Here is a 25035-nt window from a genome sequence, read left to right as displayed (position 1 = left end):
CCTCATCACCAAAACGTCATTCATACAAGCATTTGACATCTGTTACTAGAAAGCCTGGGGTAAGGTGACAGTTTTAGGAAAGGTCAGTGCAGAGTCTCCTACTCTATAATTAGTGAATTTTTACTTAAAACAAGTATGGGACATGGTACAACATTTGCTTAATACACAATAGGCAGGTAACTGCTACAGGAACTAGCATGAAGGATCATACTAACAGGAGAAGGGATATCTGTGGGGGACAACAGCTCTGGTACCTACCTGGTTGGAGAGGTTGCCTTCAGTGATAGTGGGTAAGCAGCATATAGCTAGCTATATAGCAGGGCTCCATGAACATGTCACTATATGACATGGGATTGTGAATTATATGAAGCAAATCTATTTTGTGGTTCAACCCTACCAATGTTTTTGTTTTCCCACTATATTTCTATGCAGGGCTGCACTGCCGATTTCCGCAAGATTCTAAAGCTGCCCATCCACTAGCAGACCTCAAAACGACTGCACGATTATGACATTGTAATCATGCAGTCGTTTGTCAGTCTGTGATGTGTCTTCACTGAACGAGCAGTCGTTCAGTGCAGGCTCATCAGTCATCTGCAAACATACTGACCTTATGTTATCGTCAGGTTGTCCAGCATGTTTGCCCGATGATAGATGTCTAAACAACCAGCGGGAGCGCGCATCGCTGGTTGTTTTAAACAATCTGCAAACGATTTTCAAACGATTATCGAATAACGATAACGTTCAATTTAATCGCCTAGTGGAAGGGCACCTTTATGGTGCATACACACGGTCAGATCTGTCAGATGAACAATTTTACCAACGATTTGAATGACAATTTCAGACAGTATTAAAATTAATGAAATCGTCAAAATCTGACAGATAACGATCTCTGACATCGTCTGTGTTTGCAGACATGTGGGAACGCATATCGTTCATCGTTGCAGGCCCACATGTCAGATTTTCTTTCAGATATGAACTATTTTAAAAATAGTTATGGTTCATATCTGACAACAAATCTGACAGTGTGTATGCACCATTACAGCTGTGTCCTCATATATCATGTGTTCCAAAAAGCTTCTGCAAAATAACATTCATTTAATACCCACTTACCCTCTTTACAAGTTCCAGTCAAACAATTTCAGAACAGTTGTGGGACTGATGAAAATGGACAACCACCCACCTTGTGTATCTGTCTAGATCACAGGTTCTCAAACTCAGTCCTCAAGACCCCAAATGCATGTTTTCCAGGTGTCCTCACAGAATCACAAGTGAAATAATTAGCTCTACCTGTGGATCCTTTAAAATGTGTCAGTGAGTAATGACTACACCTGTGCACCTGCTGGGTGACCTGGAAGACATGACCTGTGTGGGGTCCTGAGGACAGAGGGCCTGGTTCAGACCCGCTCGCGAGCGCTGAGCACTCGAAAGCGGGTCGATGTTGCCCAAGTGTGCATGCACACGACGGAGGCGGCTCCGTCGTTATTCGGGTCTCGCGCATGTGCACGACGGCCAAGCCGTCGTTATGGGTCTCGCACCAAAGGGGGCGTGCTGTCGATGGTGATTGACAGCAAGCCCCCTTTGGTGGGCGTGCCGGGGGCATGGCTGCCCAGACGGAGGCGTTCCTATGGGAACGCCTACCATCTGGGGCCGGCCCCACTGACATCACTAGTGATGTCAGTGGGAGTGCTTTTGGCTCAGATAGAGCCAAAAGCACTCCAGGGCTTGCGTCAGCGAGACCCTACCGCAGGGTCTCGTCGCAAGCCCAATGGTCGCGATGGTCTTGACCATCGCGACCATCATTTTGGCCGCTCACTATAAAAAAGGAGGGACGGCCCTGATTCAGAGCGAGCGCTCTGTCAGAGCGTCCGGCTCTCAATCAGGGCCAGAGTTTGAGAACCACTGGTCTAGATCAGTGATTCTCCAACTCAGTCCTCAGGACCCCAAACAGTTCACGTTTTCCATGTCACCCAGCAGGTACACAGGATGAATTTTTTAAAATGTGTGGGCGAGTAATGAATAAACCTATTTGTTCTGGCTAGAACATTTATCTAAAAATTTTAGGTAGGATTTGGACAGGCAAAAATTCTCCCTTGCAGCGTAGCATACTGTAGTGTTCTAGGACAGTGCTTCTCAAACTCGGTCATCAGGACCCCACACAGGTCACGTTTATAGGTTACCCAGCAGGTGCACAGGTGTATTCATTACTCACTGACACAGTTTAAAAAAAAAAAAAAAATCAACAGGTGGAGCTAACTATTTCTCTTGTGATTCTGTGAGAAGACCTAGAAAACATGGACTGTTTGGGGTCCTGAGGACATAGTCTGTGAACCTGTGTTCTACATGTATGGAGTCTGTATGGGGTTCATATGGCTTCCTCCAGCTGCTCCAGTCACCCCACTCCAAAGAAATTCTGGAATGTTAATTACTAAACTAACTGTAGTGTATGTATGTCTTTTTGTCAGGGAATAATAAGTAAGATGTGACTGAGGCACTATATAATTAACGCAGAGGTTCCCAAACGCGGTCCTCAGAGCTCCCCAACAGTTCAGGTTTAAGAGATATCCATGGTTAAATCAAATTGACTGAGGTACTAATTAAGTCACCTGTGCTCAACCATGGATATCTCTAAAACCTGAACTGTTGGGGAGCCTTTGAATTAATGTAAGAAAATAAGTGTACTTAATCAGTATTCCCATACAAATCAATTGCATATTACCGAGCAGGAAAGCCCCTGACTGCTGCAGGCAATGTTGAAGTAGACATAAAACAATTCAGCACAAAGAAAGAGCTAAATCAGAGGTGTGTACAGGTCCATTTGCTCACATTGGGCTGATTGTCAGTCGGACGCACTGCTGATGTCAGACAGTAGAGTAATTTTTCTCTCCTGCTCATGTGTCTATGTTGCACTGCGCATGAGTGAAGAGTCCGTGCGCACAGGGTTGCAGTTGCGATTGAGACGCACAGTCTCAGAAATGTCTTGAAAATGTATTGGGAGCTCCTGGGCGGTGACAGGGAGATGGCTGAGCCAACGAATTGAGATAGTCCGTCTTATGGGAGTGTTGCAGGCATGGCACTGTAGTGGTTGTGCAATAAGACAATCACTCACATTGGAGGCCATACTCTGACAGAGAATCTGCATCTAGCATGCGACAGGTGCAAGTTTCAATGGTGTAACCAATGTTTATGTCTAAAGACGCACCAAGTGGTATTTCAGTGTCTAAAGACGTTCAAAGTGGGCATCTCAGTCTTTGCACATTCCGGTGGACTGCTGTACACCAGAGAAAGGGCTTAAAGTGTCATTTACATAAAGCCACAGTCGTGTCACTGGCAAAAGACGCAGACACGGACACCGCTGCATGCCACTCAGAATCAGCCCCATTATGTTCTTTGGACTATTTTCATGTTTAGTAGACATTAGAATAAACACTTAGGACCCTGCACCTGTCACAGCCCATGCAGTTCCTCTTTCCTGCCTGGGGTGTCGCTCTCTGCTGTGGTGCTTCTATAGCACACTCTGTACTGTGTCTCAGCAGTTTGTTGCATAAGCTGAGTGTGATACAAGCACCACAGCAGAGAGCGACACCCCAGGCAGGAGAGAGGAACTGCACAGGTCGTGACAGGTGCCTGGTGCTAGAATGAACACTAATTAAGAACGTGTGTTCAATTATTCAAATGAAAGTCAGTGTGTACAAAGCCTTACGGTTTTCTCCTATATTCTGTACAGCAGTGCATAATGTAAGGCACTATATAAATAATGACATCTACTGGTGTACTAGGTGAGAGGATTATGTTGTTGCCTGGACAGTGTGGATTAGCACTAATTTCATAGTTTCCAAAACAGGTCTCGCATACAGAAGCCAGCTCAAGAAAAAAAAAAATCAAGCAAGATGTGTGTGGTACACAGTTACATTATTATTATCCTTTATATGGCGCCACAAGGGGTCCACAGCGCATTACAAAATACAAAAACACAAACAGTATGAACAGACAACACAGAAACGAAAGTGACATTTTATACAGAGCATTGCAGGACACGGACATTGTTTATTAATATTGCTGCATCAGCAGTCATAAAACTCAAATAGGCAACAGGATGGCACAACCCAAAGGTAGGGTGCTGTAGTAGGTAGTGGGAATGAAATGGTGGTAGATCCAAGTGAAGAAAAAAAGCATATGAGGGAAGAGGGCCCTGCTCGTGAAAGCTTACAGACTAAAGGAGGGGGCAGACAGACAGGGGTGACACATAGTGGAGAGACAGTGAACAAGGAACATGGGATAGTGCGTTAGGATGAGAGCTGGAAGGCTTTGATGAAAAAGTGGGTCTTGAGAGCCCATTTGAAATTTTGTAGAGAGGTGGAGGAGTCCGACAGGAAGAGGGAGAGAGGTCCAGAGGTGGGGAGCAGCACAGGCAAAAACTTGGATGCGAGAGTGGGAGGAAGTAATCAGCTGGGAGGAGAGGCAGCATTCATGGATGGAACGAAGTGGGTGGGAGTGTGGAGGGAGATGAGGTCAGAAATGTAAATAGGAGAGGATTGAGTGAGAGCATTGTAAGTTAGTGTGAGAAGTTTGAAATGAGCTCTGAAGGGCTTGTAGGAAAGGGGAGACAGATGTAGTGCATTCAGAGAGGAAGATGAGCTGAACAACAGCATTAAGGACAGATTGTAGTGGAATCAGGGAGGCCAGATAAGAGAAAGTTGCAGTAGTCCAGTCTGGAAAACTGTCTATTTCATTGGAAACACAAAATATTATGCTGGGATTCAAACTAACAGTGTATAAAGTAGTGTGTTCACCCTGAAAACGTGGCTGCAGTATTAACATGATTTGACTGACAATATAATCAGATATTGGGTTTATGGTCAGCAGCACAAGATGGAAGACACGTGCTGGGCATTTCTGTGAGCTAAACACTTAACATCTTCATGCAGGCATATGACACTGCTAGGCATATGGCTGATTCTCTGTCTGACACACGGGACATTTACATACATTCAAGTACGTGAACTGTTTCTATACCACAATTATTTTAAATACTTTGTTGGTAGAAAATATACAACAAAAAGAAATTCCCCCTCTCCGAGTCCCATGCATCACGCAGACTTACTAAAAATTCCAGGAAGAAGAGTTTACTGTAGTGACATTTTTTTCTCCCGAAGCTATTCAATTCAGCGCACTGTTATGTCGGAGAATGCCCGTTCTCGCACCTTAAGCATGGTGTTTAGTCGCGAGAACCGCCATCCTCCAACTTAAGTGCCTGCCCTGATGCTGTTTCCGCCACGCTAAGGGCAGAAAACGGCATCGCACCTGGAGAATTGTCGAATTTCTGCTCACACCCCAGGAGGGGTGCGAGAAGAAATCCTTCAGTCGGGCTTAACAGCGCGCTGAATTGAATAGCTCCATGAGCGCCTACCCAGTGTTATTAAATTGTCGCGTTGAATTGAGACCTAAGTATTTAAGACTTGGACACCTGAATAAAAATATTGTGGTATAGAAACAGTTCACATGCTTGAATGTATGTAAAACTCCCCTGCAAAACACAGAGAATCACCCATATATTTTACTTCCAAGTATGTATTGTTCACCAGGCCAAACACAAAACATGATCATGATTGTCTAACTCCCCTAAGCCTTGTGAGGAGCTCTACTAAACAAGTAGATGAGAACATTAAGGAGTCCATCTACTGTGTACAGGTTCAGTCTCCCATATCCAAAATGCTTGGGACCAGGGGTAATTTAGATAATGGCAGCACAGATGGTGTAATGGTTAGCGTTACTGCCTCACAGCACTGAGGTCATGGGTTTGATTCCCACCACGGCCCTACCTGTGCGGAGTTTGTATATTCTCCCTGTGCTTGCGTGGGTTTCCCCCGGGTACTCCGGTTTCCTCCCACACTCCAAAAATATACTGGTAGGTTAATTGTCTCCCAACACAAATTAACCCTAGTATGTATGTGTGTGTGCATGTGATAGGGAATATAGAGTGTAAGCTCCACTGGGGCAGGTACTGATGTGAGTGGCCAAATATTCTCTGTAAAGCGCTGCGGAATATGTGTGCGCTATATAAATAACTGGTAATAAATAATAATAAATAAATAATGGAATATTCCATATTTTGGAATATTTGCATACCATAATGAGAGGTCTTGGGAATAGGACCAAGATTGAGACACAAAATGCATTTATGTTTTTTATACACCTTATACACATAGCCTGCAGGTAAATTCTATACAATATTTTCAATAAATTTCTGGCTCAAACAAAGTTTGCGTACATACATGAAATTAATTTATGTTTCATATACACCTTATACACACAGCCTGAAGGTAGTTGTATACAATATTTGTAATAATTTTGTGCATAAACAAAGTTAGTATACACTGAAAAAGCAAAAGGTTTCACTATCTCAGTCATGGTAAAAAAAAATATTTCAGTATTTCAGAATATTTGGATATGGGAGACAAACTGTAATTCACTTTGCAACACATTTAACCACTTAACTGACGATTTTTCCAGCAAAACCGGTCAGAAATTGCATGGTCCGCAGAAAAATATGAGATATAGTAAGAACTTACCCTTGTTATCTCTATTTCTATGAAGTCCATAGGGTTCCACAGGATACCTTGGGGTATAGGTGTGACGTCAGTCGCAGGGCACCAAACAGTTAAGCTTTCAGCCTCCCAGGATGCACTAGGTCCCCCTCCTATACCCCGCCCCCGGACCAAGGCACCTCAGTTAGTTACCAAGCCATAGGCCGGAGGAGGAGAAGGAAGAGAGAGAACAAAGATCTGGACACATACAAGAATCACATTCTCACCAGAGGGAGACGGAAAACCGGTGACCAGAGCAAAGCCCATCTGCAGCACAGGTGCGACAGGGCGGGAGTCCTGTGGAACCCTATGGACTTCGTAGAAATAGAGATAACAAGGGTAAGTTCTTACCATATCTCATATTTTCTACTTCAGGGTCCATAGGGTATCCACAGGATACCTTGGGGATGTCCCAAAGCAGTATCCTTTAAGGGTGGGGACGCTCCTGTGCAGAAAGGAGAATCCGCCGCCCGAAGGAAGCATCCTGAGAGGCGAAGGTGTCAAACCTGTAATACCTCACGAAGGTATGGACAGAAGACCACGTAGCAGCCTTGCAGATCTGAACTGCCGAGGCACCACGTCGAGCTGCCCACGAAGGACCCACAGACCTAGTGGAATGAGCCTTAAGAGAAGGAAGGACCGGTAGGCCTTCATGAAGATAAGCTTCAGAAATAGCCATACGGATCCAGGCTGCCAAAGTTTGCTTTGAAGCAGGCCAACCCTTTTTACGGAAGCCATAGAGGACAAACAAAGCGTCCGACTTCCTAAACGAAGAAGTGCGGTCAACATAAGTCCTTAAGGCCCGCACAACATCCAAAGAGGCCTCACCCACGGAAAGACCCGGTGAGTTAAAGGCCGGAACAACTATTTCCTCGTTAACATGAAACTGGGAAACAACTTTGGGAAGAAACTCGGGCCGAGTGCGGAGCACTGCCCTGTTCCCATGAAAAACCAAGAAAGGGGGTCTACAAGAAAGAGCCCCTAACTCAGAAACACGTCTGGCCGAAGCAATGGCCAGAAGGAAAACAGTCTTAGCTGTTAGCCATTTAATATCCACTGAGCCCAGTGGTTCAAACGGCGGTCCTTGGAGAGCCCTCAGGACCACAGCCAAATCCCAAGGCGCCACAGGTGGAACAAAGGGCGGCTGAATACGGAGAACACCTTGCATAAAGATGCGCACATCCGGGATTGTAGCAATCCTACGGTGAAACCAGACAGATAGGGCCGAAACCTGTACCTTCAAAGAAGCAAGGCGAAGCCCATGATCTAGTCCCGCTTGCAGGAAGGCGAGAATCCGAGACAGACGAAACTCCCGCGGTGCATAACCTCTCGGTCGACACCACTGGAAGAACGTATGCCACACGCGATGGTATATCCTCGGGGAAGACGGTTTCCGAGCTCGTAACATGGTACGCACCACAGAGCTGGAAAACCCCCGGGACCTCAGCATGGCCGTCTCAACAGCCACGCCGTCAAAGACAGCCGAGTCAGGTCCGGGTGAAGGCAAGGACCCTGAGACAGAAGGTCCGGTCGTAGCGGCAACCGCAGAGGACTGTCCACGGACAGACCCTGAAGGTCTGAGAACCAGTGCCGTCTGGGCCACGCGGGAGCTATCAACAGGAGCGTCCCTCCTTCCTGTTTGAATTTCCGGATTACCCGTGGAAGAAGGGAGACCGGAGGGAACAGGTATGCGAACCGGAACGTCCACCGGACGGACAGAGCCTCCACCAGAGACGCCCCTTCGTCTCTTGTGCGAGACCCGTACACCGGCAACTTGTTGTTGTGCCGGGACGCCATGAGGTCGATTTCTGGAAGACCCCACCTGTCCACCAGTAGTTGAAAAACGTCCGGGTGCAGGGACCATTCCCCCGGATGAACGTCCTGGCGACTTAGAAAGTCCGCCTCCCAATTTAGCACTCCCGGGATGAAGACCGCTGATATGGCCGGAAGATTGCGCTCCGCCCAAACCAGGATCCGAGAGACCTCTACGAGAGCCACCCGACTGCGAGTTCCTCCTTGCCTGTTTATGTAGGCCACGGTGGTAGCGTTGTCCGACTGGACCTGCACCAGGTGACCCTGGAGAAACCTCTGTGCCTGCAGGAGAGCATTGAAGACCGCACGGAGTTCCAAGATATTGATTGGAAGCTCCGCTTCTGTCGGCGTCCACCTGCCCTGGAACAAGTGTGGACCCGAAACTGCTCCCCAGCCCCGAAGCAAGGCGTCCGTTGTCAACAGGACCCAATTTGGAACCCAGAACGGACGTCCCTTGTTGAGGGGGTTCGTCTTTAACCACCACGCAAAGGACAGGCGAACCTCCGGGGTGAGCACAATCGTCTGGAACTTCAGAGACTGAGGCAGCCCGTTCCACTTGGACAGGATCAGGTGCTGCAGAGGTCTGGAGTGAAACTGGGCGTATTCCACCATGTCGAACACCGACACCATGGAGTCCAGTAACCTCATCGCCGAGTGTAAGGACACCCGGCGGCTGTGCAGACAACTGCGCACCCTTGAATGTAAAGCAGAGATCTTGTCCTCCGTCACGAAGATCCTTTGCTGTCCCGAGTCCAATAAGGCTCCAAGATGCAGAATCCTCCGAGACGGGATTAGAGTGGACTTCTGCTAGTTGATTAGCCAGCCGTGCCGTTGCAGCAGTGCAATGGTCAGGTCCAAGTGGTGTAACAGGAGCTCAGGAGATCCTGCCACCAATAACAGGTCGTCCAAGTACGGCAACATGCGGACTCCTTGCAGCCGCAGAGAAGCCGCCATGACCGCCATCACCTTGGTGAAAACACGTGGTGCTGTCGCCAGGCCAAAAGGTAACGCCCGAAACTGGCAGTGGTCGCTGCGGATTGCAAACCGGAGGAACTCTTGATGGCGCAAAATAGGGACATGCAGGTAAGCGTCCTGTATGTCCAATGACACCATGTAGTCCCCAGGTTCCAGCGCCAGAATGATGGACCGTAGGGTCTCCATCCGAAACTTCGGGACCCGCAAAGACTTGTTGAGTGCTTTGAGGTTGAGAATCGGACGATATGACCCATTGGGTTTCTGTACCAAAAATAGATTTGAATAGAAACCCTGGCCCCTCTGGGAGAATGGAACAGGCACTATAACTCCAGCCTGGAGCATAGTGTGCAATACCTTCCGCAGCTCCGTAGCCTTGTTCCGGTCTGATGGTAGACCCGTGGTGAAGAATCGAGCCGGGGGTCTGTGCCGGAAGGAGAGGGCGTACCCGTGGGAGACCACCTCCAGAACCCAAGTGTCTGTCGTAGTGAACGACCAACACCGGGAGAACTGCAGCAGGCGGCCTCCCACCCTGGGATCCCCCAAAGGGAGGCCCGGACCGTCAGGCCGCAGGCTTGTCATCTGGCTTGGGGGCCGGACGTCTGGTACTCCATGCCTGTTTCCGGGGCTTGACCGATTTCTTAGGGCCAGCCTGACGAGGAAACGACTGTGGTTTGGGCCTGCCCTGGGCCCTAGATGACCGAAAGGACGATGGTCCAGAACCAGAAGGAGCAGCGGCCGACGGGAGACAAGCCGATTTGGCTGCCGCCAGCGTGGCCACAATCTTATCCAGATCCGGACCGAAGAGAACTTCTCCGGTAAACGGCAACGCTTCCAGACCTTTCTTGGAATCTGCGTCCGCCTTCCAGGATCGCAGCCACAAGGTGCGACGAGCAGCTACCGCTGCTGAAGAAATTCTAGACACCAGAGTACTAATGTCTAGAGCCGCCTCGTTGATGTAGGTGGCCGAATCACGGAGATTGCCAATCAACTCCGCCTGTTCGGCCGGACAGTCGGATTCAAAAGAAGCCTCTAATGAATCCGCCCAGCGCTCCATCGCTCTGGCAACCCAGCAAATGGCCATAGCCGGCCGTGCTGCCCCCCCTGCAAGGGAATAAGCGGACTTCAGGCAGATTTCTACCTTGCGGTCCGTAGCATCCTTAAGGGAGGACATGGATGGCATCGGCAATGTGGCACTACGGACAAGACGGGTCACGTGAGAATCCACCTGTGGAGGGGATTCCCACTTAGCAAAATAATTATCCGCGAACGGATAAGCCACCGCCAGGCGTCTCTGCGGCTGGTATCTTTTGCCAGGTTGTTTCCACGCCTCCTCTAAATGGTCCACCAACTGACCCGAAAGAGGAAAGACTGTGGCATCGCCCTTCACATCTTTGAAAAGGCATACTTAGATTTAGCCGCTGGGGGAACTTCGTCCTCAATCACCAAGGCTGTGCGGACCGCCCGAATAAGTCCAGGAATATATACTTTGGACTTAACATCAGCGTCCTTAGTATGGAGAGGTTCCTGATCGTAAGGATCCAGAATCTCCCCATCATCAGACGTCCCTTCGTCATCCTCATAAGGAGTGGACAGAGACGCCACCGGCCTTTTATGAGGCCGCATCACAGACTCCCCTTGCAACACATCCGACAAGTGCTGTACAGAACTCGTCAGGGAGTTAACCCACGCTGGCTCCTGAGAACCCGGGAGCGGGGAAATAGGGAGACTGTGGGGTACCACCAAATGTCGTGGGAACCCCAGCATGGGTGACGACACCACAGACTGCGGGGACAAACCCATCAGAGTAAACGCGGGCTACGGAGCTAACTGGCCCACTAAAGCTGTTAACGCCTGAGCGAAACAAGCCCAGGGCGGCTCCTGTACCGATGCTGTAACCGTAATAGGCCGCGCCATGGACAAACACTGCCGGCAAAGGCCCTCCACGCTACCCTCCCCCTCCGCTAACGGTACTTTGCACGTGGTACACTGTAGCCGGAGGGGAAAATCACTTTCAGACATGATGGCACCACGTATGTGACCCCTCTCACCAATTAAGTATTAAATAGGCGAGAGACCACCCTGCAGCACCGCACTGCAAGGGCTTTAGCAGAAAGAACAGGGACAGTAATAAAGCTGACAGTTTTGAGAAGATAAAGTTACAGGCAGCAGCGCTAGCACAGTCACATACAATGCAGAGAAATAACAATTCCTGCACTAACAGCGCTGATCACTCAACTACACAGACACAGGGCCTGGTAGGACACAGCGCTGCATACACAGACCTGAGCCACAGCGGAGGAGAGGTATGCGGGGGGACCCAGACCACGATGCTTCCTTCCAGACTTCCAGCAGCGTTCACCATGCGTTGCAGAGAAGATGGCCGCCGAGGAGCAGAGAGAAGCTGGCCTGGGGGAGGAGCGCTGACACAGGACCAGTCAGCACAGTGCAGAGAGGGCTGTGTGCAGCGGGGGAGGCGCCGGCTGTGAGACAGGGAAGGCGCGCTCCCCTGGCATGCATTTAACCCCTGGGACGCCGCAGCGCTACCGCTCTGCTGCGGTCCGCTGTCCCAGGGGGTAGTGGAAAGCGCAGGTTCAGTACCTGGCTCCACGCTGCAGCCAGTCCCCAGGGAGCCCCCTGCCTGGGGACTTAGGACCATGTGACCAGCGGGGACCCACCGCGGGACCCCGCTGCTTACCTTTGTCCCCCTTGGATCCGGCCATGGTCCGGAACATCTGGGGTCACCGCTAGCTGTGACCCCAGATGCTCACCAGCATCCCCGGATCGGTACCGGCGTTCTGGTACCGGCGGGGGTGTAGGGAAGACAGCATGGACGTCAGGACTGACTGTCCATGCTGTACATCCAGATGTGCAGCCACAGCTGCACTGAAGAAAGCTTCAGGGGCTCTTCTAGCCCCCACTCCGACAGGTGCACCCGACGCCGGCCGGGCACCAAACTAAACTGAGGTGCCTTGGCTCGGGGGCGGGGTATAGGAGGGGGACCTAGTGCATCCTGGGAGGCTGAAAGCTTAACTCTTTGGTGCCCTGCGACTAACGTCACACCTATACCCCAAGGTATCCTGTGGATACCCTATGGACCCTGAAGTAGAAAGATCCGTTCTGCACATGTGTAGAACAAATTTTCTCTTAAAAAAAACAGCCGGACAGTGCAGTCGCACCTTGTCATTTGAAGTGCAGCTGGCTGCGTTCGCATCAAAACTGACCACGTCAGTTAAGTGGTTAAAGTAATTCAAATAAGAAAAAAGGTTTATAAAAGAAAAGATAAAAAGACATAGGAGTTGAGCATGACAATGATCAGCATGACGAGGTTCAGCACTTTATTAAAGATTCAAACATGTAAAATGAAAGCGCTCATCTTATGTCTTATTAGATAGACAGCGTTTTTCAACCACTGTGCCGTGGCACCACCCATAGCTTAACGACCAACCAGGTTGATGGTCGCGATGGTGAACACCATCGCGACCATCTGGGCTTACGACCAGACCCTAACGTTGGGTCTGGGCACTCGTAAGCCCCAGGGAGCTTTCTGCTCTGATGGAGCAGGAAGCTCCCCACTGACATCACTGATGATGTCAGTGCGGCCGCCCACAAAATGGTAGGCGTTCGTTAAGGAACGCCTCCGTTTTGGAAACCACCTCCCTGGCCTGCCTACCAAACGGGGCGAGCTGTCGATCAACATAGACAGCCGGCCCTTTGGTAACGAGCTCGGGAGCGAGAGAATTTCTCTGTCGCTCCGGTGCTTGCGGACGCGCAGTGCGGACGCTGCGTGTGCGCAGGACTAACCATCGAGTCGGTTGCGAGCGCATCGGCGCTTGCGACAGACTCTGAATTAGGTCCTAAGCACTTAGCAAGAGGAAACCAATCTTACCATATGAAACACACTGAAGAAATCCGTGATGGAAAAGCAAATATCAATGTCAACAGAATATTTAGGATTATTAACACCAAATACCTAAAGTAACTCAGGAAAGGTTGGCAGAACTACATGTGTTTGTTATTTACGGTGCCTTTTTCATTTGACACAAATATATATTTTCATGCCGACTTCATTTGAGGGTAATTACATCCAAATCAGGTGAACGGTGTAGGAATTACAACGGTTTCTGTATGTGCCTCCCACTTTTTAAGTGGCCAGAAGTAATGGGACAAACTAAACAATCCTAAATCTAACTTTCACTTTTTAATACTTGGTTGCAAATCCTTTGCAGGCAATTACAGCCTGAAGTCTGGAATGCATAGACATCACCAGACACTGGGTTTCATCCCTGGTGATGCTCTGCCAGGCCTCTACTGCAAATGTCTTCAGTTCCTGCTTGTTCTTGGGGCATTTTCCCTTCAGTTTTGTCTTCATCAAGTGAAATGCATGCTCAATCGGATTCAGGTCAGGGGATTGACTTGGCCGTTGCATAACATTCCACTTTTTAGCATTAAAAAACTCTTTGGTTGCTTTTGCAGTATGCTTCGGGTCATTGTCCATCTGCACTGTGAAGTGCCGTCCAATGAGTTCTGAAGCATTTGACTGAATATGAGCATATAATATTGCCCGAAACACTTCAGAATTCATTCTGCTGCTTTTGTCAGCAGTCACATCATCAATAAATACAAGGGAACCAGTTCCATTGGCAGCCATACATGCCCATGCCATGACACTACCACCACCATGCTTCACTGATGAGGTGGTATGTTTTGGAACATGAGCAGTTCCTTTCCTTCTCCATACTCTTCTCTTCCCATCACTCTGGTACAAGTTGATCTTTGTCTCATCTGTCCATAGGATGTTGTTTCAGAACTGTAATGGCTTTTTAGATGTTGTTTGGCAAACTCTAATCTGGTCTTCCTGTTTTTGAGGCTCACCAATGGTTTACATCTTGTGGTGAACCCTCTATATTCACTCTTGGGAAGTCTTCTCTTGATTGTTGACTTTGACACATATACACCTACCTCCTGGAGAGTGTTCTTGATTTGGCCAACTGTTGTGAAGGGGTTTTTCTTCACCAGGGAAATAATTCTTCTGTCATCCACCACAGTTGTTTTCCGTGGTCTTCCGGGACTTTTGGTGTTGCTGAGCTCTCCGATGCATTCTTTCTTTTTAAGAATGTTCCAAACAGTTGATTTGGCCACACCTAATGTTTTTGCTATCTCTCTGATGGGTTTGTTTTGATTTTTCAGCCTAATGATGGCTTGCTTCACTGATAGTGACAGCTCTTTGGATCTCATATTGAGAGTCGACAGCAACTGATTCCAAATGCAAATGTCACACCTAGAATCAACTCCAGACCTTTTACCTGCTTAATTGATAATGAAATAACGAGGGAATAGCCCACACCTGTCCATGAAATAGCTTTTGAGTTGATAGTCCCATTACTTTTGGCCCCTTAAAAAGTGGGAGGCACATATAGAAACCGTTGTAATTCCTACACCGTTCACCTGATTTGCATGTAATTACCCTCAAATAATAACTGAAAGTCTGCAGTTAAAGCACATCTTGTTTGCTATATTTCAAAGCCATTGTGGTGGTGAATAGAGGCCAAACTATGAAAATTCTGTCAATGTCCCAATATTTATGCACCTGACTGTGTGTGTGTGTGTATATATAATGTGTGTATATATAATGTGTGTATAATATATATATATATATATATATATTATACACACAGTATATAATGAATATTAAGGATTGGGTAAAGGAGGTGACATACGTTGGCATCTTAAAAAAATAAAAATGTAACGTGAATGTAAAGGTGCCCATACATGGTGCGATAAATCAGCCGATCTGACAGATTGGTACGATTTGGCTGCTATATTGTACCATGTATGGGCATGATATCTGACAAAGCGCGCACCCGTGGGGTCGTACATCGCACCGCCAGATCTTACTGCAAGTTCAGTCGATCTGTGGATGCGATGTGCAATCCCATGCAGCGCAACGCAGGTGGGAGAGGGGGGAGCCGATATATCGGGCGGTCGGCCACCCGATCACACAGTGTGTGGGTACCGCCCAATATGTCGGACGTCGGATCCCCCGTCGCATCGCACAGTGTATGGCCAGCTTTAGCCTTGTCCAACAATTAATTACAAATGAAGAATTTTTCAGCATTGTCAAAAACAAATTCAATAAAGCACAAAACAGCCATAACAATTATATGACAGTGTTTCTGGAAGTCAAGATCTGTTTGTTTGTTTTTTATTATTTTATTTTTAGCTTCTACTCTTCACTATCTTTTATTTGTTTTAAATGAACGGTTATGATTAACAAAAGTATACTACATGTCTTTACAAGTAAGCATGCAGACTGGGATAAAAATAGTAAATGCAATGGTGCTTATTAAGTAAATATTAAGTTTACAATGGCATTTCAAAAGAGGCACAGGACTGCACTTTACATTGTTAGAGTGAATGCGGCTCCCTGAATTCTCAGTAAGTGAGGAGGAGGTGTTTCATTAGTGAACACAAACTTTCAGGAAGTTTGTTTGCCATTGTATTCTTCTTTTTACTTCCTTTTGGTCCATATTCCAGAGGATGTGCATCCTTACAACTTATGTATATTTATCAATACCAATAGTCTCAATTTCAAATGCTAATATTTGAGATATTTTAATTAGCGAAAAACCTGAGCCTTCATGCTGGGGTAAATTATTACAGGCATGTAAACTTCCATTTACTAAATTGCTCTTTGATTAGATACGGGATTTTAAAATGGTATAAAAATGCAGTAACTTTGACAAGATTATCTCTCAGACAATTCCAAAGAAGACTGTCTGGATGTAGGTGCCCAGGCTGCTGTAAAACTTCAAGTGAACCTTTCACTTTATTCAAATAGTTTTTCACTACCTTCAAATAATTCTGCTTATTTATCTTATCTTAACATAATGTCAAAATATATGTCAGACCATTAAAGTGAGGACGCCCACCAGCAACATCATATTTAATCATCTATAGCTGTGCAGGGGATGAAGGTTTACATGCCCAGTAGTTGAAGCCCTGTCTCGTCACTACACTTAGAGGGGGCAATCCAATTAGCCGCGAGGGGTTCGAATCAGGCTGCACTCACTCAGCTTGGTACGCAGCCCTATGGGACTGCGCACAGTTTTGAGCGAGTTCAGGCTGCCGTCAAAAGTGGCCGTTGTCGCGATGACTCGCACCCGCGAATGCATCTCATATAATAGGACTGACCCCATAGGATGATTGTCTCCTCATTACTTCTGTAATCTTCCACTAGTCGCCAGATACCAAGTGATACATTGATTGTAAAGAAAAAAAAAAAAAAAAAACCAGCAGCAGCTCAACCACTTCTCCATCTGTTGCCCCATCTGATATATCTGGTACAAACATACAGGTCATCACTCTTAAGTGATAAGTAGACTATCATTGGGCAAACATGCCATTCTTGCAGCAGATTTACCCCAACTGCAGGAGAGGTTACAGGGGAAAGAACCACTTTGGGTCATTTGTTCACATGACATGTTCATATCTTAGTATGTGCTCACCTGTGAGATGTCCCAGAAAGCCCCACACAATCCTGTGACTGCACAATTGGAACATGGCTTCAAGGGAGTAAGGGGCAATATCTGAATATATTCAAATGTGACAAAAATACCTGGTTCTCCTTTGGTCCTCCTCCAGCTAGACCCTCATCATACGGAGCTGCTCTGAAGATACTCCCTCAATGCAACATTACGCAGGGGCAGGTCTATATTCAACAGTGTAATTCTCTATCTGGGTTCAAAACAGCATAGTTCCCAGTAATTTGTATTAATACCACTGCTACCAGAATCTGGAAGATAACTTTCCCAAAACGTGATTTAGGCAATTAATTTAATAAAACAAATATACTCCCATATTACATTAACATATGTACAAGTTCTGATGCAGTTACTGGTAAGTAGTTAAAGCCATCAGAAAACAGACACTGGGGGATACATTTACTGAAGTGCTGGTTTTTAGAAGTGGAGATGTTGCCCATAGCAACCAGATTCTAGCTATTATCTTCTACAAGGTGCTAAATAAATGATAAGTAGAATCTGATTGGTTGCTATGAGTAACATCTCCACTTCTAAAAATCTGCATTTTAGTATATATACACCCCTGGGAGGACATACAAACTGCATGCAAATAGCTCCCTGATCAGGCTCACTACCTTAGATCCCACACAGTGACAATGCACTTGCCACAAGAGAGGGTAATACTGAGATATAACATGACATTTTTACATTTGCAGTTGCTATGCAGCAAAGAGAATGCTATTATTCCTCATGATGAGTGGTTCTAATTAGGATCCTTCAATAGACTTAAATAAAAACTTCCTCCACTATGAGAGTCTTACCTTAAAGAACTTCTGAAACAGACATGCATAATGGTATTATGTGCACCTTTTTAATGTAAACAAAAATCTTCTTTTCAGAGTATACACAGCGGTGATAAATAAGTTAATGGTGTAGATCACAGGTTCTCAACTCGGTCCCCAGGACCCCAAACAGTGCATGTTTTCAAGGTCTCCTCACAGAATCACAAGTGTTATAATTAGCTCCATATATGGATCCTTTAAAATGTCTCAGTGAGTAATGAATACACCTGTGCACCTGCTAGGTGACCTGGAAAACGTTAACTGTGTGGGGTCCCGAGGGCAGGGTTTGAGAACCACTGCACTAGATGGTATGTCGCCGGATCCCATGGCGACTATGCGCGACCATGTGCGCTCCCGTGGGTCTTCCATTGGGGTTGTTCTATCGGCCTGCATGTAGGGCCGATGGAACTACTCAGATGCCGACACCGGCATAGTAGATGGAGTAGGTGCCAGACATGTCGGGTGGGCACCGCAACGTGCAGTGTGTCCCGACCACCCAATGTATTGTGCGGTCTGGTGCCGCAGCATCGCTGGGTACACACATCATCGTGTAACCTGCAAAGACATTAAGTTTAGGAGTTTGCGGTGTGTTCGATTTAGAAAAAAAATTAACAAATAAAAATAATTAGCATGAACACAAATGCAGGGCCGGATTAAGGTCTGTGAGGGCCCCAGGGCAACTAACGTGTGGAGGCCCCTACCAATAATTGGTCAATATCACATGCAGGTCGATTTTATTTAAAAAGTATAAAGTTTAAATACTCCCAGCAAAATAAATGGGTTAAACACACTATATTGCCCTCCATTCACATTATGCCACAGAGGAACCCCAGTTCACATACATATGTGCCCTCATACACTATTGCCGCAGTCCTGTCAAACAGCCCATCTCGGCATGCCAGGTCCCACACAGAGCGTCTTTTCCACTAGAATGTGCGTCTTAGTCACACAAATTAAGCAATCAGATGTGACAAAACCACTTAACGAGACCATTAATTAATATGACATGCAACACTTGTACATCTGCGTGCGAATGAGTCTGAATCTGTATACGAAGTGCTAAAATGCAGCAGCTTTTTTTTTTTTTCACGCAAAGTTCCGTTGTGCTTCATCTGTAACTTTGTACATATATAAAACTAATTCTTATGCAGTTAAAGTTGCAGCCCGGCGTCTCTGGTACAAATTAGGTGGTGTTTCAGTGCACCTGTGGTGCAAATAAGATGCAAATTTAAAGAGAAAGTTTATCCGCTACACCACTTGGCTCACTCACGCCAAATGGTGTATGAGGACACATCTGTATGCCACAGTGCCCTCATGCTGGTGATGTAGCCATGTGAGGGGCCCCTAGACGACCGCCCCTTACCACTCTATTGTTAATACAGCACTGCACAAATATAGCTGTCTTGAGCCATGAATGCAAAGCATCCAATTAACATACGTGTACAAAATTGTAAAATTTATAATATAATATATATATATATATACATATACATACACACACACACAAACACACATACCACACATTTACAATACACATCTCCAGACATATGGGGGGTTTTTCATGCAATGCGCATGTGTCCTGATGTCTACCGCTGGGAGCCACAGATCAAAAATGCATGGAGACCCATGCAATTTCGATGCCAGTTTCCGGGTGGTAAGGGGAGAGCTAAGAGTCGCGGGCATGTCGGTGTCAGTGGCTACGTCTAAAGACATCTTGTGTCTGACATAAGCAAGTGCAATGTCCGATGGTCCGACCAATTGTGCGTCTTTGTATGCACATCGACTGATTTGGCCGCAGCCATTGGGCATCTCAACAGGACAAAAGTTGCAGCCGCTATTATAACTGTGTCCACCTCTGAATCATGCCCAGAGTGAGAATCTCTAATTATTACATTTAGTGCTAGTAATCCAAGGCAGTAGGAGAGGGGTTACCGCAGAAAGAGAGAAATTCCCCTCCATAGTTCTATTTGGAATTTCAATTTCTGATACATTAACATTGGTACTTAATGCTTTTAAACTCTGGGATGCTGTTCGCAGCATGTTTGGTACTCTCAGCATAAGAGAGCTGGTAACAACTATTCCAAAAAGCAAACATGTAACTTTACATGCACATCTATTTATAAATAACATACAATTCATATGCAATTAACAAAACCGCAATGATATTCTAGATTGATTTAGATGTAAAAAATTGGATTTATATGACACACAGACTACATGTGTACAAGCACTACATACATGTCAACGGTAATTGACAAGCACTAGACATAGACAGTAACATTGTACAAACACCTGAGAATCCATATTAGTGACAACAGGAAACATGAGGTGACAGCAGCTGAGATGTGAACAGTGTATAGAGCATAAGCCATATAGACAAATGTAATGTAACCGCAGCTGGGGTGTGTGGTGAATGGGGTGAATGCAGTGTACGGCTGCATGTGAGGAGACTGCAGCTGTATGTTGTATACTTACTATATTTGACAGTATACACATCAGAGGTGACAGCACGTACGTGTGTGTGTGTGTGTGTGTGTGTGTGTGTGTGTGTGTGTGTGTGTATATACACACGCGCAACAGTGAACATGTGAGGCAACGGTGTGTAGTTATGTACTGTGTGGCAGGGTACACGTTAGAAGACAACAGAAGGTGTGTGAAGTGTATGTACTATATGTGACAACATACACATGTAAGGAGACATAAGCTGGTGTATGTGCAGTATATAGCATGTGTATGATATGATAGTGTGTACAATGTGAGATGACAGCAGCTGATGTGTGCAGTGTACATGTACAGCAATAGGTGTGTGCAGTGTATGTACTATATGTCAGTGTACACATGTCGGCAGCTGGTGTGTATAGTTTATGTATATTACAGAAGTAGTATGTGCTATATGTGAGTGTACACAGGTGAGGTGACAGTAGCTGTTATGTGTGTTGTCACTGTCGTTTACATATGAAAGAAGCAGGATGTACTATATATGACAGCAGCTGGTGTGTGTGTCATGTATACTGTATATATGATAAAAGTAGTATGTATTATATTGACAATGTGCACATGTCTGCAGCTGGTGTATGTATAATAGAAATAGTATGTACTTAGGTGCCGGTGGTTACACATCACATACCTTGCTGCGGATCTGGCCGGACGTGGACACTTTGCGGATGAGTTTCTGGGGTCCCTCATGTTCCCCCTCGCTGTCAGAGGACTCGTCTCCCGCTGCAATCCCTGAAGTTGTCCCAGCTTGAGGATCCCTCATGATAGCGGTCCCGGACATCTTGTCACACTCCTGCAGGGAGAAGAGAAACCAATCGGTGTCAGCCAGGCTGCCAAGTGCTGTCCTGCTGCCGGGAGGTAGAGTGGAGGTGCCGGGCACAGTGGCGCGCCTGGCCGCCATCTTCCGCCGACACCGCCCCCTCCTAATCCTAGTACACCGACCACCCCCTCCATATAGTAGCATGCCCGGCCACCCGATATACCAACACCCCGCCCTTCCATGTACCAAGCTCTCCCTCCCTCATACCGCCGTACCCGCTCTCTGAGCGACTCCATCCAGTCTCCGCACCCCCATTACAGACGGCTGCCCCCGCATCGGACACGGGTCACCCCGCCCAGCCGGCATTTCCTTCCATCTCTCCCAGCGCCAGCACACCGCTCTGTCCTCCCCCGCACGCAGCATCCCCGTCCCATTACCCCCAGCCAGGCCATGCCCTCGGCACCCACTCCAAGGCTAGTTCCCTGGATCACTATTTCTACAACAAAAGCCAACAGTGTGTGTCTATAAATAGCCTCAATAGGTAGTTACACAGACACTGCACTCTCACAGGTATCATCTCCCAAATATATATATTTAGTTGTGATACATGTGAGTGCAGTATGTGTGCAGATATATAACAGTGAATGGTGATGCATGTGAGAGTGCAGTGTGTATATATCTACTATACACACAGAGATATTGCACTTTCACATGTATTACCTCCAACTATATAAAGTGATATATAAGTGCAGTGTGTGTGTACATATATTACACACAAATATATTGCACATTCACATGTATCACCTCCAAATTTTTTAATGTATACATGTGTGTGTGTGGTGTGTATGTACAGTATATATAATATACACTGATACTGCACTCTCACATGTATCACCTCCAAATTTTATATATATATATATATATATATATATTTAGTGGTGATACATGTGAGAGTGCAGTGTGTGTGTGTGTATATATATATATATATATATATATATATATATATATATATATATAAAATATATACACACTGATACTGCCTCTGACATGCCTACCTCCCAACATGACCCATTCCAGGAGGGACAAAATGCTCTGTTCCTTGACTTTCCTCCTAAATTATGACGGCCATCACCTGTGGTGAAACGCCTTTCTTATCAATTAACTAGTTCAACACAGGTGATGGCAATCATACATTAAGCAGGAAGTCCAGGAACAGATAATTTTATCCCTCCTGGAATGGGTCATGTTGATGTATGCACATGTATTGCCTCCAAATATATTTATTATTTAGTGGTGATACATGTGAGAGTGCAGTGTGCGTGTATGTGTATACATATATAAATAAAATACACACATATATTGCACTTTCATATGCAACACTATTCAATATATATATATATATATATATATATACACACACACACACACATATATATATATATATACATACATACATACATACATACTCACACACAGCGGTATTGCTCTCTCGACCAAATACACACATGTTGCACTCGCATGTATCACCACCACATACATACTCAGTGCACTCTCACATGAATTACTATCACATACATACACGCACATTGCATCTACATGTATCACCAAATCATGCATACACATTGCACGCACATGTATAACCCCCACATACATATGCATTGCACTCACATGTATCACCACCACATACATACACATTGCACTCACATGTATAATCACCACATCATGCATACACATTGCACTCAAATGTATCACCACCACATACATAGACATTGCACTCACATGTATCACCACCACATACATAGACATTGCACTCACATGTATCACCACCACATACATAGACATTGCACTCACATGTATCACCACCACATACATAGACATTGCACTCACATGTATCACCACCACATACATACAAATTGCACTCTCATGTATCACCACCACATACATACAAATGGCACTCTCATGTATCACCACCACATACATGCAAATTGCACTCACATGTGTCACCGCCACATACATACAAATTGGGGTTGGGTACGGCATCCCAACGATCAGAATTCCGACAGCGTGATCCAGTCAGTGAAAATGCAGTAGAATTTCAGTAAGTATTATTACACTAACCCTAAAGCTGGGTACACACTAGATCAGGTTTTCCCAACCACGGTCCTCAAGGCACACTAACAGTCCGGGTTTTAAGGATAGCCCTACTCAAGCACAGGGGACTTAATTAGTACCTCAGTTATTTTGATTTAAACATTTGTTCTCAAACATGGATATCACTAAAACCAGGACTGTTATTGTGCCTCGAGGACTGAGGTTGGGAATCACTGCACTACAAGATGTCTTCCAATCCTGTGGATCGGGCTGACGTATCAGGCACATAGTCTAGTGTATACCTACTATGTGCGCCAGGACGACAGAGCGCCTCAGCTGCCAATGCAGGCAAGTTCAATGGTGCCGGTGAACGACATATCGTGCGGGTGGTCAACGGATGGTGTAGTGTGTACCGATCACCCGATATGTTTTTCATCGGCACCTCGGGCGTTGCGTCAGAGGGTCGTCTAATGTGTACCCACCTTTATCCCTAACCCTTCCCTCCTGCAGGCTAACCCTATCTCCCATCACCCCTGTAGCCTAACCCTCATACTTACATTAAAAGTTGTCGGTATTCTGATACAGCCGCCAGTATTGTGAGCATCAGTATTCTGACTGTCAGGATGCCAACTACATACCTACAAATTGCACTTACATGTATCACCATCACATACATACAGATTGCACTCACATATATAACCACCGCATACATACATACAGACAGACATTGCACTCTCAAATATGTCACTAACACACACAAATATTAACCTCTCACATAACACCCTATCACTTCACTGTCTGTGTGCTATAAACTATGTACAATATGTATTACTATTATCACTTTTACTTTGATCAGCCTTGTCCACTATATATAGTTTTGTGGCTTCTCAAAACTATACTAATTATATTTACGATAGATGATGTGCTAGACTTTAGTTTAGCAGATTCACATTTGGCTAATCAGTGGTTGTTACAAGTGATTTTAAAAATTGGAATAATCATGGATGTACAAGCTGAAATTGGGCACTCAATACATATATTGCTTGTTTATGCCTGTTTTGTTAGAACTTCTATAACCCAGGTCATGGATGTTGAAATCAGGAGATCTGCCTCTTGTGGTGAGCACAGACAGTTCAGCTGATAGACAAGTAGGTCCTATGAAATTGGCATAATGCTTCCACTGTTCATAACTGGCAGGAACAAAATTTAAGGACACTGTCATGGAAAACTAATGTGTTATGGTTTTAAATATATTAAAGTGTTATCTGAGATCAGAAAGGTTTAAAACATATAATGTTAAATGATTGCTTTTCACTGTAATATAATGTTGCAATATTATATTTAGATGCAATAAATAAAACAACTCCTTGCATAGCAAATAAACTCCGTTCACTCAAGAAAACAAAGGCTGTATTCTAAAATTAACTGACTATAATAACGTTACCTTTCCATTTATTTATTTATTACTAGTTATTTATATAGCGCACACATATTCCGCAGCGCTTTTACAGAGAGAATATTTGGCCATTCATATCAGTCCCTGCCCCAGTGGAGCTTACAATCTATATTCCCTACCACATGCGCACACACGGGTTAATTTTTGTGGGGAACCAATTAACCTACCAGTTTATTTTTTGGAGTGTGGGAGGAAACCGGAGGAAACCCACGCAAGCACAGGGAGAATATACAAACTCCACACAGTTAGGGCCATGGTAGGGATTGAACCCATGATCTCATTGCTGTGAGGCAGTAACACTAACCATTACACCGTCTGTGCTTCCATTTAGAGGTAACAGTAGCTCTCACCTATGTTATACCCCTTTTACACCAAAGCTAAAAACCGGGTTATTGCAGGGTTAACCCGGGTAGCTCCTTGGTGTAAAAAGGGGACAGGGTTGGATTCCCGGGTCGAGCGACCCGGCAATCCAACCCAGGTAACTTGCAGGGTTTAACAC

The 25035-nt window shown here is 45.8% G+C and overlaps 1 protein-coding gene across 4 annotated transcripts in view; it reads right to left on the bottom strand.

Annotated features, from left to right (window-relative positions):
* The window catches only part of DGKH (diacylglycerol kinase eta), a 356461-nt gene that overhangs the window by 308149 nt on the left and 23277 nt on the right, over positions 1–25035 (bottom strand). For 2 of the 4 annotated variants that reach the window (XM_088482720.1, XM_088482938.1), the window contains exon 1: positions 20861–21130. In XM_088482720.1, coding sequence (XP_088338846.1) covers positions 20861–21130 — 270 coding nt within the window. Of the gene's footprint in view, positions 1–20860; positions 21131–22044; positions 22101–25035 lie in introns of those variants that run through there. The other 2 variants (XM_088482872.1, XM_088482783.1) reach the window with 2 other exon arrangements.

Source organism: Taudactylus pleione, unplaced genomic scaffold (genome assembly GCF_031769625.1).
Source record: "Taudactylus pleione unplaced genomic scaffold, aTauple2 ptg000005l, whole genome shotgun sequence".
Classification (NCBI taxonomy): Eukaryota; Metazoa; Chordata; class Amphibia; order Anura; family Myobatrachidae; genus Taudactylus; species Taudactylus pleione.
This window is presented reverse-complemented; position numbering and strand designations above follow the sequence as displayed.